Source organism: Malaya genurostris, chromosome 2 (genome assembly GCF_030247185.1).
Source record: "Malaya genurostris strain Urasoe2022 chromosome 2, Malgen_1.1, whole genome shotgun sequence".
NCBI classification, from domain to species: domain Eukaryota; kingdom Metazoa; phylum Arthropoda; class Insecta; order Diptera; family Culicidae; genus Malaya; species Malaya genurostris.
Window position 1 is genome coordinate 352677199 of NC_080571.1, and position 17049 is coordinate 352694247.

General features: G+C 36.3%; 1 protein-coding gene across 2 annotated transcripts; it reads left to right on the forward strand.

Moving 5' to 3' along the window:
- The first annotated feature begins 5381 nt into the window (after nt 1–5381).
- LOC131432181 (tubulin alpha-2 chain) lies at nt 5382–15121 on the forward strand. 2 transcript variants are annotated; one of them, XM_058598299.1, is made up of 5 exons: nt 5382–5548; nt 13029–13251; nt 13324–13625; nt 13877–14554; nt 14613–15121. In XM_058598299.1, exons 1-5 carry the CDS (start codon nt 5546–5548, stop codon nt 14754–14756), a joined length of 1350 nt encoding a protein of 449 aa, XP_058454282.1. In that variant the 5' UTR covers nt 5382–5545; the 3' UTR covers nt 14757–15121. The 2 variants fall into 2 exon arrangements, with proteins under 2 accessions (XP_058454282.1, XP_058454283.1); XM_058598300.1 differs by lacking the exon at nt 5382–5548 and adding an exon at nt 12851–12954.
- Nucleotides 15122–17049: the final 1928 nt, after the last annotated feature.

Consider the following 17049-nt stretch of genomic DNA (forward strand, 5'->3'; position numbering starts at 1 on the left):
AAACTGATGCACGCTTCGCTGTATAGTCTCGTCGCATTCTGTCAAGAGTGAGGCTCAAGCGCTCTCGTCGCATGAGATAGCGCGGCGCGCTCGTTTCATGCGATCTACGAGCGGTTTGTACGTTATTTTCATCCTCTTCATCTCTTCCTTTAGGATAGGACGCAAGTCGCACGAACCGCTCTAGGCACGAAAAAGTAATTATAACAGCAGCTTTTACTGTGGCTCACATAGCACACAAGCTGCGCTCATAAAAAATCTCGTGCGCTGTCTCGTGAGACCAAAGCACACGAGTCGCGCGCAGATGAAAATGCGATGCTCTGAAATTTCAAGCACTACATCCCGTTTCTATGTGCTCGCTACGCGTTTCGTACACGCTTTTGGTTTGCTCTTTTAGTCGGCGCTCACGCTCACAGGATATATATGCGACACACACATTTTCGGTGCGCTCTCGCTGTCGCATTTGTGCACGCATGAGCATTCGAAAGGCCTGTAGACACAATATTAACTGTTCTTCGACGTACATTTACGTGAACTGCGACGCTCCATTTATGTGCATCTAATAAGATGTAAAATCACAATTTTTTAAAGAGATATATATATATATATATATATATATATATATATATATATATATATATATATATATATATATATATATATATATATATATATGCTTTGAGCTATTCCTAAAATACTATTCGTTGGCGAGAGACCCACTAAACCCTTCTTGAGCACAAAATAGAGCAACACCACACCAGCGCACAGAAGCCGAACCCGAACTGAAAGTTCCAAAGGTTACCTATCATGCAAACACAGATAATCAAACAAAACATATTGCCTCGTTGTCTTATAATAATAATCCATCATTTTGTTTTCTGACATCTAAATCGCATCTGTTTACATTGATAACTTCTGCTGCATCAAAAGCACTATTGCATATCAGAGCATAACGAAATTACAAGATCTCCATTAGATAGTTGATCTTTATGAATCTCGCTTATTATATCGATATTACAAAGCCTTAATAAACAGAATTGCTAGAAGTAAATTTTTTTGAGCTAATTCGTGTACATAGTTCTATATTGATTTTTGCCTTTCTCTATAGAAAGGTATTAGAATTGCTGGAAAAACCGACTTTCGAACGGAGCCTCGGAGACCCATAGTGTTATATACCATTCGACTCAGTTCGTCGAGATCGGAAAATGTCTGTGTGTGTGTGTGTGTGTATGTGTGTGTGTGTGTATGTGTGTGTGTGTGTGTATGTGTGTGCACTTTTCGAAGATATTTGAACGCGCTCAATTTTCTCAGAGATGGCTGAACCGATTTGAACAAACTTGGGCTCGTTTGAAAGCTACTGTCGGGCCATTGATCAAGTTCGAAGATCAAATGGCTGTGATTTTTGGTTCAGGAGATATGATTCTATAAGTGACGTAACCGACAAAAAGCGTTGTATTTGAACGCGCTCAATTTTCTCAGAGATGGCTGAACCGATTTGAACAAACTTGGGCTCGTTTGAAAGCTACTGTCGGGCCATTGATCAAGTTCGAAGATCAAATGGCTGTGATTTTTGGTTCCGGAGATATGATTCTATAAGTGACGTAACCGACAAAAAGCGTTGTATTTGAACGCGCTCAATTTTCTCAGAGATGGCTGATCCGATTTTAACAAACTTGGGCTCGTTTGAAAGCTACTGTCGAGCCGTTGATCAAGTTCGAAGATCAAATGGTTGTGACTTTTGGTTCAAGATATATGGTGGTATAAGTGACGTAACCGACAAAATACGTTGATTTTTACCGCTCTTGTATATATAAGGGTGCCAAAATTTTGGGATCAACTCTATTTTCGTAAAGTTCTAGTGCTCAAAAAAGCCTTCATGTAAAATTTGACCTAAATCGGACATGCTTAAGGGGTGCTGCCCGGTGGTAAAGGTTTGGCAATTTTCGATCTTGAAAAAGCACCATAGGGGGGAGTACATGAAATTTCCAAAATCGAAAATTTTTTTTGATGCCAAAACTCTTAAAACTGCATAAAACATCGAAATTTAGTGTCATCTCAAAAAAAAATTTTTTTGAAAAAATCAACTTTCTGGGACTTAGAAAAATTTTCATATTTTTTCTAAGTCCCAAAAAGTCGATTTTTTCAAAAAAAATTTTTTCGAGATGACACTAAATCGCGACGTTTCATGCAATTCTAAGCCTTTTGGCATCAAAAATTTTTTTTCGATTTCGAAAATTTCATGTACTCCCCCCTATGGTGATTTTTCAAGATATATGAAAATTTCACTAAGTGGACTAAGAAGGCTTTTTGCCTTTCTCTATAGAAAGGTATTAGAATTGCTGGAAAAACCGACTTTCGAACGGAGCCTCGGAGACCCATAGTGTTATATACCATTCGACTCAGTTCGTCGAGATCGGAAAATGTCTGTGTGTGTGTGTGTGTGTGTGTGTGTATGTGTGTGTGTGTATGTGTGTGTGTGTGTATGTGTGTGCACTTTTCGAAGATATTTGAACGCGCTCAATTTTCTCAGAGATGGCTGAACCGATTTGAACAAACTTGGGCTCGTTTGAAAGCTACTGTCGGGCCATTGATCAAGTTCGAAGATCAAATGGCTGTGATTTTTGGTTCAGGAGATATGATTCTATAAGTGACGTAACCGACAAAAAGCGTTGTATTTGAACGCGCTCAATTTTCTCAGAGATGGCTGAACCGATTTGAACAAACTTGGGCTCGTTTGAAAGCTACTGTCGGGCCATTGATCAAGTTCGAAGATCAAATGGCTGTGATTTTTGGTTCCGGAGATATGATTCTATAAGTGACGTAACCGACAAAAAGCGTTGTATTTGAACGCGCTCAATTTTCTCAGAGATGGCTGATCCGATTTCAACAAACTTGGGCTCGTTTGAAAGCTACTGTCGTGCCATTGATCAAGTTCGAAGATCAAATGGTTGTGACTTTTGGTTCCAGAAATATGATTGTATAAGTGACGTAACCGACAAAACACGTTGATTTTTACCGCTCTTGTATATATAAGGGTGCCAAAATTTTGGGATCAACTCTATTTTCGTAAAGTTCTAGTGCTCAAAAGTTTAAGCACCTCGAAAAAAGCCTTCATGCAAAATTTGACCTAAATCGGACATGCTTAAGGGGTGCTGCCCGGTGGTAAAGGTTTGACAATTATCGATCTTGAAAAAGCACCATAGGGGGGAGTCTTGAAATTTCCAAAATAAAAAATTTTTTTTGATGCCAAAACTCTTAAAACTGCATAAAACATCGAAATTTAGTGTTATCCCGAAAAAATTTTTTTTTGAAAAAATCAACTTTCTGGGACTTAGAAAAATTTTCATATTTTTTCTAAGTCCCAAAAAGTCGACTTTTTCAAAAAAATTTTTTTTCGAGATGACACTAAATCTCGACGTTTCATGCAATTCTAAGCCTTTTGGCATCAAAAATTTTTTTTCGATTTCGAAAATTTCATGTACTCCCTCCTATGGTGATTTTTCAAGATATATGAAAATTCCACTAAGTGGACTAAGAAGGGTTTTTGCCTTTCTCTATAGAAAGGTATTAGAATTGCTGGAAAAACCGACTTTCGAACGGAGCCTCGGAGACCCATAGTGTTATATACCATTCGACTCAGTTCGTCGAGATCGGAAAATGTCTGTGTGTGTGTGTGTGTGTATGTGTGTGTGTGTGTATGTGTGTGTGTGTGTATGTGTGTGCACTTTTCGAAGATATTTGAACGCGCTCAATTTTCTCAGAGATGGCTGAACCGATTTGAACAAACTTGGGCTCGTTTGAAAGCTACTGTCGGGCCATTGATCAAGTTCGAAGATCAAATGGCTGTGATTTTTGGTTCCGGAGATATGATTCTATAAGTGACGTAACCGACAAAAAGCGTTGTATTTGAACGCGCTCAATTTTCTCAGAGATGGCTGATCCGATTTCAACAAACTTGGGCTCGTTTGAAAGCTACTATCGGATCATTGATCAAGTTCGAAGATCAAATGGCTGTGACTTTTGGTTCCGGAGATATGATTGTATAAGTGACGTAACCGACAAAAAGCGTTGTATTTGAACGCGCTCAATTTTCTCAGAGATGGCTGATCCGATTTCAACAAACTTGGGCTCGTTTGAAAGCTACTGTCGTGCCATTGATCAAGTTCGAAGATCAAATGGTTGTGACTTTTGGTTCCAGAAATATGATTGTATAAGTGACGTAACCGACAAAACACGTTGATTTTTACCGCTCTTGTATATATAAGGGTGCCAAAATTTTGGGATCAACTCTATTTTCGTAAAGTTCTAGTGCTCAAAAGTTTAAGCACCTCGAAAAAAGCCTTCATGCAAAATTTGACCTAAATTGGACATGCTTAAGGGGTGCTGCCCGGTGGTAAAGGTTTGACAATTTTCGATCTTGAAAAAGCACCATAGGGGGGAGTACATGAAATTTCCAAAATCGAAAATTTTTTTTGATGCCGAAACTCTTAAAACTGCATGAAACATCGAAATTTAGTGTCCCCTCAAAAAAAAATTTTTTTTTTAAAAAATCAACTTTCTGGGATTTAGAAAAGAAGAAGGATTTAGAAGTCCCAAAAAGTCGACTTTTTCAAAAAAATTTTTTTTCGAGATGACACTAAATCTCGACGTTTCATGCAATTCTAAGCCTTTTGGCATCAAAATTTTTTTTTCGATTTCGAAAATTTCATGTACTCCCCCCTATGGTGATTTTTCAAGATATATGAAAATTCCACTAAGTGGAGTAAGAAGGCTTTTTGCCTTTCTCTATAGTTTAGATTAGCATCACTGATTACAAATATGCAACGCAAATGTCAAGCACTAGTTTGGAAAAATGATGCTGACTGTGTGACATAAACACTGAAGCATGCTTTTGTGAACTATTCGAATCAATCTGCATCAATTGTTGTCAAAATTAGTGTCCAAAATTATTTAATAAAAGTATGAAACATATTTTCATGAGACTGTTATGAAAGAAGAGAAAGGCATTATCACACCACTAGGTGGATTAAGAAGGGTTTTTTTATATTATACTATACATATACGACATACAGTGAAAACCAAAATTCATGTACACACTTTTTCAATGCTTACAAATAAAGCAATGACCAGCATTATATCAAATCGCACTAAAAAGATAAGGTTGAGAAATCATTACTCATAATAGCCCATTTTGACACATTTTTGTCTTAACTGTAATACACAACTTGGTGTACAGTGTAACTTTTTTCATTACATATCTCTTACATTTCGTATATTACACCAGAATTGAAGTTGAAGAAGTTGAATAGCATCGCGTGTTTGACGGGGTAAAAATTTTTGATTTGTACTGTGCTATCATTCGCGCGTGAATATTTATTTTCTTGTCGGCTGGAAGGAGTGGCTTTGCTATAAAAATGGAGCTGTTACTTCCTAAAACGATAGTCTATTTTCACGTTTGTTGCCTTGTGGACAAATCGGTGAACAAGTATTCTTGGCAGTGGTGAATCAGACGAACAAATTGTTGTCCAAATTTACTTATACTAAAAACATGGTAAGTGACGGTAATCCTAAGAACACGTTTAAAACCAAACAATGCAAAACGAAACGATTTCTGATGAGTATCTTATTATAATGATCTTTTTATAATTGGGAGAATGTGGTGATATTTAAGAAAGACCAACAAACAAATCACTCAGACAAAATTCAGTAGTTAGTGTTAATAGTTTGAATATTTTGGCATGAATCTAAACGAAGTTTTAGATGCGTCCTAAGGAAATATTTGAATACATTAATGGTGTGATGTAAAAAAGAATTCAACTGAAGAAGTTAAATATAGGGATACATAAATCGTTTCAATAAAAAAAATATGTACACTCTAGGTGGAGCCGAACTTCACGTTCGATTAGAGATTTTTATTGAACTATTTGCAGTATATGTATATGGCGATTCCAGAAATGCCAGATCATTTTTTTCAAAAATCTGTAATCCAGCCAGCTAAAAGAAGTCTGTGCAAAATCTGTGTTCGTTTCCCGTACCATAATAGCTGATCGGAATAATTTTTGTGAGCAAAAAAAAAAGGTCTCGCTATTTCCAACCGCTGTGTACTTTTTGGTGCTCATCTGTGATCGATTTCAAAAATTTATGATCGTTTTCCGAAATCTGTGAAAATCTGTGATCATTTTGCGAAATCTGTGATCGTTTTGCGAAATCTGTGAAAATCTGTGCCATTTTCAAAATCTGTGAAAAATTGTGTGAAACACAGATTAATCTGTGAACCAGGTCGATTCCGAGCGATGATGAACTTCATTCCTTATGGAATAAATACACAATATAGATAGTACTAGTAATAATGCTGTTGCATCTGCTTTTTAAACCGATTAAAAATGCAATAATAAAAACTTTAATCTACCTAGTGGTGTAATGATGCCTTTCTCATAATACACATATTTTCAATTTGTAAACAGTTATACGATAAATTCAGAAGAATTTATCCGGTATTTTACATCGTCGCTTTGACATTTTGAACACACTTCACTCTCAACTTCCAAAACCGGAAGTCGGATCCGGACAAATTTCAATAGCAGCTTATAAGACCATAAGACTTTACACGACTTCCGGTTTCGGAATTACAGGATGATAAGAAAATCAGGAGTGTGTTTTTATACATGGCATGGAAAAATTAAGCCAAATGTATTTGAATATCCGTATAATCTTTCAATTAGTAAGGAATGGTATGTAGATTAATTTTGATTGTGGAAACACAGGGTAGTTGTATGAAATCTGTCATATAGGGCGTTAATGCAAATGTTTCAATCCATCTAAATGTAATGTGATTCTCGCATTACTCATACAATCATAAATATTACTGTGAAATTAAAAAAAAGGTAATTGAAAAGAAACTGGAAAGTTAGTTCGGAAGTAATCTAGCAAAATCTACAATTCCTGTTTACCCTGTAGCTCCGGAACCGGACGAGGTATCCACAAACAAATTCAGGAATTCCGTATGACAAATCCTTTGAATCGAAAAGTTTGTGAAAATAGATTTCGCCATCTTGGAGAAAAGTGAAACAGATCCTTTTCACAGTTTTTTACCACTACTTCTAATTCTTCCGAAGCCGGATTCCGAGGACCGGAATAGCCGAAGTTTGTTTGTTTGGCAAGCAACAAATATGTCCTACACATTGGAACAGTTTTGAATCCAATTAAAAAGAACGTTCCCCTCTTTTGCTTCGTCGCTTTAGATGGCGGTATGAAATTTCGAACGCTAAACGTAGTTCCGAAACCGGAAGTCAAATCCAGATGAAATTCAGAAATTTTACATGGGACCATAAGATTTTCTATTGGAACCTAAGTTCGTGAAAATCGGTCAAACCATCTCTGGGAAAATAGACTGAGTTCCATTGTTGAACACTATTTTCGGTGTTTCTGAAATCGGGAACCAGGAGAGTCGGAGTTAATTGGAATAGTTTCGAACCCAGTTTAGATTTTTTTTTGTTCGTGACGATATATTTTTTTAACATTCTGCACCCTATAATTCCGGTACCGAAAGCCGTATCCGGATGAAATTCTTCTCATGGGACCGTAAGACCTAAGACCTCTTCATCTGAGGATAGTGAGTAAGTAATCAGAAGTTAAATTTTTTACACTTGTCACCCTATAATTCCGGAACCGGAAGTCGGATGAAATTGACACTCTAAAATTTTCTATGACATCTTATGATCTTTTATTACCCGGCGAACGACCAAAATTAGGTTTAATCCGGGTATAAATGAACGATATAATAATAATACAAATGATCGTTTATTTAATTCTAAAGTTGAGAAAATCGGTTTAGCCATTTCCGAGAAAGATGAGTGCACAAAAATGTTACACACACATAGACATTTTGCGTACTCAATGAACTGATTCGAATGAAACATGACACTCGCCCCGGGCCTTGGTGTAAAGATCAATTCATTGATATTCTTTTACTTTTTCGGTCTCACTTATCGTGAAATATCTAAGGTTTTTCTCAACCGCAGCACCGCGATCTACTAAAATCACACACCAATAGCAGACATTCGTAGCCGTACCGTGATTCTAGTTTATTTAACGCATACCATCACGTATCGGTGCGTACCAGCCATTTTAGATGACGGTTCGAAAGTTTGGAACCGGAAGTCGGATCCGGATGAAATTTTGCGGTAGCTTTGGAGATTAAGTGAGCTCTAATTTAAATCAAGATTTGTGAAAATCGGTTCAAGAATCGCTTAAAAATCTAAGTGAGTTCTACTTTTGGAGTTTATTTTCACTACTTTCGGTGCTCCCGAAACAGGAAACGGGAAACCAGTAGTGTCGAATTAAGTTTATATACCTACAAACTAATATTTTTCGCTTTTTAGAAAAACTTGCCAGTTAGTTTTTTGGGATTTGCACCTAATTTTGAAATCGTTTATGAAAAAATACGCATGAAATCGAAATATTGAACAAAAGATGCGACTCATGGAAAATTCACAATCCAAATTGTGACAATTTGTACTGATTTCCCCTATCAATATTCATTGGTGTTAAAGGTAAAGTCTTGGCATTAAATTCCTTTTGTGGAATTTGGCCTTTCTGTTTCAACAGGCATCGCAGCCGATTCATAACGTACATAATTATTACATGGCTAGGTACTACGATCCTACGGACACTAAGAATCCTTCCAGGTCGGTCATCGAACATACGACAACTGACTTGTAAGACCAGCACCTTATGCATTGAACCACACACCCGCGACCAGGATTCATTGTTTTTGATAGTGCTGAAATGAACAGTAATTTATACATAAAAACACTACTTTCTCATGTGGAATTCTCAATTATATGTTGAATGCTTGTTTTTTGGAATATATGTAATATTTAGCCAATTTTTAGTAGAATTTTGTCCCTAAAAACCTTGAAATTTTGTTCCTAAAACATTTTAATATACCTCATATGACGCAACGTTGCTAAAAATGCGCCGAGCTAAAACAGGTATTAAACATGGTTTGTTTCAGTCTTACTTAACAGACTGCAAATAAAAATCTGAAAATTTCGACATAAAACATTTTAATCAAAAGGTAAACTCGGAGTATTATTTCAAAATTCGAGTTAATTCAATACTAGTTTCATTATTATAAAACGTGCCTTATCCACCTAGCACCTTTTTTATCAATCCACATGTGTTTATAGGACATTTTTCGGTGATTTTAGTTTTCATGAAATTATTCTAATGGTCGTCGTTTTGAGTGACAGTTTGAAATTTCAATCACTCATTAGCCTGTATTTGCTGAACTGCAAATCGGATCGAAAAGAAAACCTGTATGAAACTATAAAATTTATCCTTTGAAACTAAACACGTGACAATCGATTAAGCATTCCATGTGATGTGGAAATCAGTTCAACTTTAGGGTTTTTGATCATTATTTACGGCACTTTCGGAACCGGTATTCAGGGACCAGCATAACCCAAACGGTTGATAAGAATTAACATGACCAAACAATTGGAATAGTTTTGAGCCCAACTTCAAAGATATTTTGGTATAGTCATCTTCTACGACGGTTTGAATTTTAAAAACTCATCACTTTGAATTTGGAAGCCAGAATCGGATAAAAACCATCAATTTTGTATGGGTCTTTAATTTTTTTTTAATTGTAGGCAGAGTTTAAAAGCAGACTGCTTAAGCTCTGAGATGCCGAGAGAAAGTTTTAATTTTGAATAACCATTTACTTAAAACTAGTTATTTTTCCAAAAACCTCCCGTACTAAAATCGAAAGATGCAAAATGTCATAAAAATGACTACTGCGGCAAAAAGTAATAAGACTTTAAAATTATATTTTGCGCGGAAACCTTATTCGTCGAAATATTTTTTTTTTCTAGGTTGGTTTGACTGTCAGGGATATCTGTGATAACCCGATCATCAAGCCGTAACCAATTCATAACAAAAAACTGTTCTCGTAGCAAGTGCTGATATGAGTCTGGTTTCGTTAGTAGTTAATATATCATTTTTTTTACAAGTATCAAAAAGAGAAATAGTTTAGATGCGGAAGTGTCACGTTAAAATATTCAATAGCGTTTAGTATACGTCTTTCTTTCTGGAGTATTAAGGTGAAATGTAGCGTCATAAAATGCACGCAAAATTTTATTCGTTTTAGTTGAACGATGTTGGCTTGTAAATAAGACTGGACGTAATGGATTTTTGAATCCTTCACACTTTGAATATATGCTCATTCAATCGTTATTGTTAGTGATTACTCTTACACTAGAGCTATGAATCACGAGTAATTATGAATGACTAACATGAGGTCTTATGTATATGTATTGACTAACTTGCAAACCATGTATATACCTGAGTTTAGTAGCAAGCAAGGATTCTTCTTCAAAAGAACGGTTGAAGACAAGAGAACATTCAAGTATTTTCGATATCTTTGCCAGTGTTGGTGATTGCCGAAAATTTCACAGAAGCTGCTATATTGCTATCTATATTGTATACAACATTTTCAATCCGGTAGAAGATGCTACAAGAACTCGAGTCTCTCAATGCATGAATCGCGAGATTCCTTCGCTCCACTTCATACTCTGAGTATTTCTCGGCCCTTTAAAAAAATTACAGTCTGATAATGATCGTTGCTGTGTAAAATTTCCCAAGAGAGAATCGCAAGTTGACAATTATCGCAGAAAATCGAGTCGATGATTCAACTTGATGATTCTCATATTAGTTTGCAATTTTTCAAACCCCTTGTGTGGAGCATTCACATACATTTTCATAGACACAACTTATACAAAGATTATATGCACATAGTTAGAATAAGCGGCAATAGTAAAATGATTCTATCGCAATTATCAACTGCTTGTATAGAATCGGATCGCGAAACGAGAAAAGGCGACCGTTTGTTGCTTCAGAGAAGATCCCCACAGCGGCGTGCCAACCTTTGATTCTCAGAAATGTCATCGAGAGAAATTCTCTCTCGCACTGGTGTCGATTCTATGTTAAATGAGCCATGCCGGGTTTTTGTTGTTGCGATGATTTCCAACTCTCTTTGATGGCACTGATTCAATCGTTGAAGAGTTGCCAGTGAACGTTCTTTGATACGATAAAAGCCATCCTTGATCTTTGCCAGTAGTTCACCAGACCACATTGTTTGTATCACAGGTTATATAAAAGTTATATTTTCAAATATTCTACATGAACGATAATACTTGGCTTGTACTCATTTCATTCAGTAGCCTGTCAAGGTTGAAGTTTTAGTTTTGCTATAAAAATTGCTACAATCTTATATAATACCAATTATATGATATTACACAGCCAAGCATTATTACTTCAGCAACATCAGTGCATGCATTTTTAGAATTATAAATGACAGTTACTTAGAAAATATACGACTTCTTACAATATCCATTTTATTGTATTCAACTCGTTTTTATTTCAACACAAAACCCAATGCTGCATAAATTCGCGTCATTATTTGATATGTAATTTTTGCTCACGATATAATGCCAACGAGTCCACCGTGCATTTCTCACACCACCTCAATACGAAACAGCAGCGCGCAAGCAATAAAGAAAAATGCGGAAAAGTTTATGTAAACTTTTTCAAATTTCGGTTGTTTTGGCTAAAATTTCATAATTTTGAGTTGCATTTTCAGATTCTTTGTGAAATTCTGCTACAAATACTACTTTTCAGTTCTAAAACCATCACCGTGGAACGGAACAGCAACCGTTTATACATTCCAACAACCAATTACGGCTCGACAAAGCAAAATTTCAAAATTCTAAGAATACTTAGTTGTGATAAATGTGATTTCGAAAACTTAAACGTTTTTTGGTTTTTCGAAAATCGGTCTAGTTCTTGAATAATTAATCAAAAACGCGATTCGCGCATTCCGTTACATTTCACCTTAAAAGTGCAATCAGTGATTTTTACAATGAGTGAAATTATTCAACAAAGAAGTTTCATTAAGTTTTGTGTGCGGAATCAAACTTCTGGTGCCGAAACGTTCAGAAGGTTGCAAAAGGCCTTCGGCGTTAATTGAATGTCCCGAGCAAGTATTTTTGATTGGTATAAGTTGTACAAAGAGGGTTCAAAATGCACTGACGACGAACCACGTCCAGGACGGCAAACATCAACTGATGATGAACATCTCAATAAAATCAAGGAATTGGAGCTCAAAAATTGCCGATCAACAATCAGAGATCTTACAGGAAACTGCGCGAAGCTTTTCATAAAAATAGACCGGAATTATGAGTCGGCAACTCTTGGTTTTTGCACCACGATAATGCACCGTCCCATACTGCATTGATTCTTCGTGATTTTTTTTGCCAAAAATTCAACCAATATCGTTCCGTAACCACCGTATTCGCCTGATTTAGCTCCGTGTGGCTTCTGGTTATTCAGCAAACTCAAACGACCGATCCGAGAAAACCGTTTTGAGTCAATTGAAGACATCAAACGTGAATTGCTTCGCACATTCAAGGCCATTCCGGAAATTGACTTTAACAACTATTTCGAGAATAGGAGAAAACGTGTAACGTAGCTGGGTGGGAAGGCGGGGGGTTCTTACGAAATAGATTCAGAAAAATTAATGAAGAGTTTTGAAATTATGAACAAAGTCTTACTATTTTTAAGTCTATTTGGTGCTTAGAAACAATTGCATACTACAGTCTCAAAACATATTATGTTTACAAGGACAATTGGTATAAATATTGTCAAAAAACAAAAAATTTTAACATTAAACTTTGTATAACTCGAAAAGTACACATCTTATCTCATAATCAATCAATATCATTCAGGCAGAAGAGACGAACTTCCATTTGCGACTAGTTTGGTTAAAATCGGTCCAGTCGTGTCCGAAATATCGACTTCTTTGTTAACAAAACAGACACATGGACATTTGCTCCGTCCGCCGAACTGAATCGATTGTTTTATGAGGCTCGGCCCTCTGAGCCTCGGAAAGTTACAGTGAATTGTTTACTTTTTTTACATTTATGAATAAAGTTAAAAATGTAAAAACTATTCTTTTATTACAATTATAGAGAGAGTGCATATCGGTTCACATTGGCCAGGCAGGAGTGCAAATTGGAAATGCTTGTTGGGAATTATACTGCCTAGAACACGGAATTCAACCAGATGGCCAAATGCCTTCTGATAAAACTATTGGCGGTGGAGATGATTCCTTCAATACATTTTTCAGTGAAACAGGTTCCGGTAAACACGTTCCACGAGCAGTTTTTGTTGATCTTGAGCCAACGGTTGTAGGTTGGTGAAACGATGTAAGAAGAACAAACGAGTAATTTTGTCAACTAATGATTTTTTTTTCTCAATTTGTAGATGAAGTTCGTACTGGGACCTACCGTCAACTGTTCCATCCAGAACAGCTAATTACAGGCAAAGAGGATGCAGCTAACAACTATGCCAGAGGACATTACACAATAGGGAAGGAAATTGTTGACATAGTTTTGGACCGTATCAGAAAACTTGCTGACCAATGTACAGGTTTACAAGGCTTTCTTGTTTTCCATTCTTTTGGTGGTGGCACAGGAAGTGGTTTTACTTCTTTGCTTATGGAACGTTTATCGGTTGATTACGGAAAAAAATCTAAGCTTGAGTTTTCCATCTATCCAGCGCCTCAGGTGAGTAATGTGGTGTACCTCTCCAGTGATTACTGAGTGGTAGTTAGGAGAGCTTCAAATATAAAAAAAACTGGCGCTCTCAATACCAATCATGCAGTAGTATGGATTATATGAAAATGTAGGTCATGTATTATATAGCGGTAGCCTGATTCACGGTGCTAATGAATATTAATTTTTGCTATCGTGAGTGAAAGTATTAATGTCAAAACTTAAGGACAAACATCTGACGCCTGTTTCTCTATGTGTTCTAGGTATCAACAGCTGTGGTGGAACCATACAATTCCATTTTGACCACCCACACTACCTTGGAGCATTCTGATTGTGCATTCATGGTCGATAATGAGGCTATTTATGATATTTGTCGTCGAAATTTAGATATTGAGCGTCCTACTTACACCAATCTTAATCGTTTAATTGGCCAAATAGTATCCTCAATCACAGCGTCACTCCGTTTTGATGGGGCTCTGAATGTAGATCTTACTGAATTTCAAACTAATCTGGTACCTTACCCTCGAATTCACTTTCCTTTGGCGACATATGCCCCCGTGATATCCTCTGAAAAAGCGTACCACGAACAGTTGACAGTTGCAGAAATCACTAACGCATGTTTCGAGCCATCTAATCAAATGGTAAAATGTGATCCGCGTCATGGAAAATATATGGCTTGTTGTATGCTGTACCGAGGAGATGTTGTACCGAAAGATGTAAACGCAGCTATTGCTACTATCAAAACCAAACGATCTATTCAATTTGTTGATTGGTGTCCAACTGGTTTCAAGGTTGGTATTAACTATCAACCTCCGACAGTAGTTCCCGGAGGAGATTTAGCCAAAGTACAAAGAGCTGTGTGTATGTTATCCAACACCACGGCTATAGCTGAGGCTTGGGCACGTTTGGATCATAAGTTTGATTTGATGTACGCCAAAAGGGTAAAAAGATGCATAGATTGAAAAAAAAATTGTTTAATACTATACTTCAAAATTACAGGCATTTGTTCATTGGTATGTAGGTGAAGGTATGGAAGAAGGAGAATTTTCCGAGGCACGCGAAGATTTAGCGGCTCTCGAAAAGGATTACGAAGAAGTTGGAGTTGATTCAACGGAGGAAGTAGGTGAAGGTGATGAATATTAGTCGACCTACTTCCTGTACAAGGTTCGTATCTGCTGGGCCAATTTGTTCTGATTCCTGGAGTTGATTCAGCGTAGGAATTAAATGGAGATGAAGAACATTTGTCGACCTACTTCCTATACAACGTTCTACACAAACAAGCGCACACCAGAAAAATATATTCCCGGTTTCACTTCCAATCAATCCAATTTAACGATCTTGTTTACAGATTATTCGAATATGCAACACATTCAACATACGCGCACGCCTACACCAAAAAAAAAGATGTACAAGTTATATACTATACATTTGAATATATTGAAGTGCTCCAAGTCTAATTTCAAGTCTAAATGAGAATTTAATATATCGTTTTATTTGTTTGCAACTGACATTACGAGAAATGGAAAATCTCATCTTTTGTTCTGAATAACTTTTCAAGTCTAAGTATGCGATAATAACATTAATAATAATAATAATAATAATAATAATAATAATAATAATAATAATAACAAAATCTCAACATACCAAATTTTGATGTCGGTTTCAAATGGCTGGTGTCTCGGCGAACGACCGAAAAGGATAAAGTCGGGTATACATAAACGATATTAATAATAATAATACCAGTCCAGATGACTGTGCTTCACAGATTTTAAAAAATGACACAAAGTTTCACAGATTCCCGAATGGTCTCATCCAATTTGTCAACATTTAGGTTTTTACCGTCACTGCTAACCTCAATCGAATAAACACATTTTGACAGTTCAGCAGTACTGTTTGTAGACAGAGATTTTTTTGTTTGTCTGTTAACAATTTGGATGAGACCATTTACGGTCCATATCGCCAAAATAGAGTTTTAAAACATTTACTCACGCTTGGATACCGTTTGATTTTTGAGATTTATTGAATAAAAGTTACTAGTTGCAAAGAACACATCTTAAACAATCATCTTTACACTTTGCAACTAGTCACTTTTATTTAATAAATCTCCGAAACAAACCGTATCCAATCGTGAACAAATGTTTTAAAACTATATTTAGGCGATATGGACCGTAAATGGTCTCATCCAATTTGCAAAGACATCATATTAACAAGATATAAGCTCTCACATTTCCCGAACAAATCATTGGCAACATCATTTTTTTCGAACATGGCGCCCTCAAGCGAGTCCGCATCGAATCTCGTACATAGAAGCAGGGGAGAGAAACATCAAATTCGTGCGCGCCAAAATAGCAGCACTGCGCACCCATACAATTGACATGATATGTTGAATGTGATGTCGTGCGATGGCGGTGCTGAACTGAAGATTGATTTCCCTCTAAGCTGACAGGGTCTGCAATTTGTCAGCAGATAAACAAAAAATCTCTTTATACAAACAGTACTGCTGAACTGTCAAAATGTGTTCATCCAATTGAGGTTAGCAGTAACAGTAAAAAACCTAATTAGATATTTTACTGTCACTGCTAACCTTAATCGGATGAACTACGATAAAAAATCTAATGTATTAGGTTTTGCACGATGAACAAAATCTGCTAATGATCAACAAAATCTGCTAATGCACTGATGAGCTGAACGAGAAACGTGAAAATAAATAAATTTAGTCATGTCACGCGTTTATTTTTAGAACGACCAATAAGCCACCTGTCAACTTCCAATTTAAAAAAAAATTGCAAGCGAGATATGAAAGATAGACTATTATGACTTACTCTCAGCGAGTGCCGAGTCATTCGAAATTACTCTTCAAAGTGAATGTTGATGGATGGCTTATTGGCCGTTATAAAAAAAAAACGTGTGACGTGTACTTTTGCACAAACCGGTGCCCAAGAGGTACCAAAACCCCTTAATGACTAGAACGGCTTGCTGGGGATACGTTTGCTCCAGTTTTTTCTCTATTATGGATCTTCCATATAGAACTTCTAGCTGCTGAATTTGCTCTAAGAATAATAATACCAGTTCAGTTGGCTGTGCTTCAAAGATTTTAAAAATGACACAAAGTTTCACAGATTTCCGAATGCGATCACAGACTGGCAATGAGGCACACTGCCTTACACTCAGGTAAAAAATATATGGTATTTCATAATGATTTTGTGTTGTTTTTAGCCACAAGAATATCGTATGCGAATTATAATTCCAATAAAAAGCCTTATGAAATTCATACGAAATTTGAAACATTGTGCGAAATTTCTATTACAATCATAACTTCTCCTGTATGCTGTGGAATTCATAAGTTGTTCGTATGAAAACTATAATAGTGATAGATGAGATGTATATTGCAGAGTCATAAACATTATAATAGAGATATATTTTTCATAATAATAAA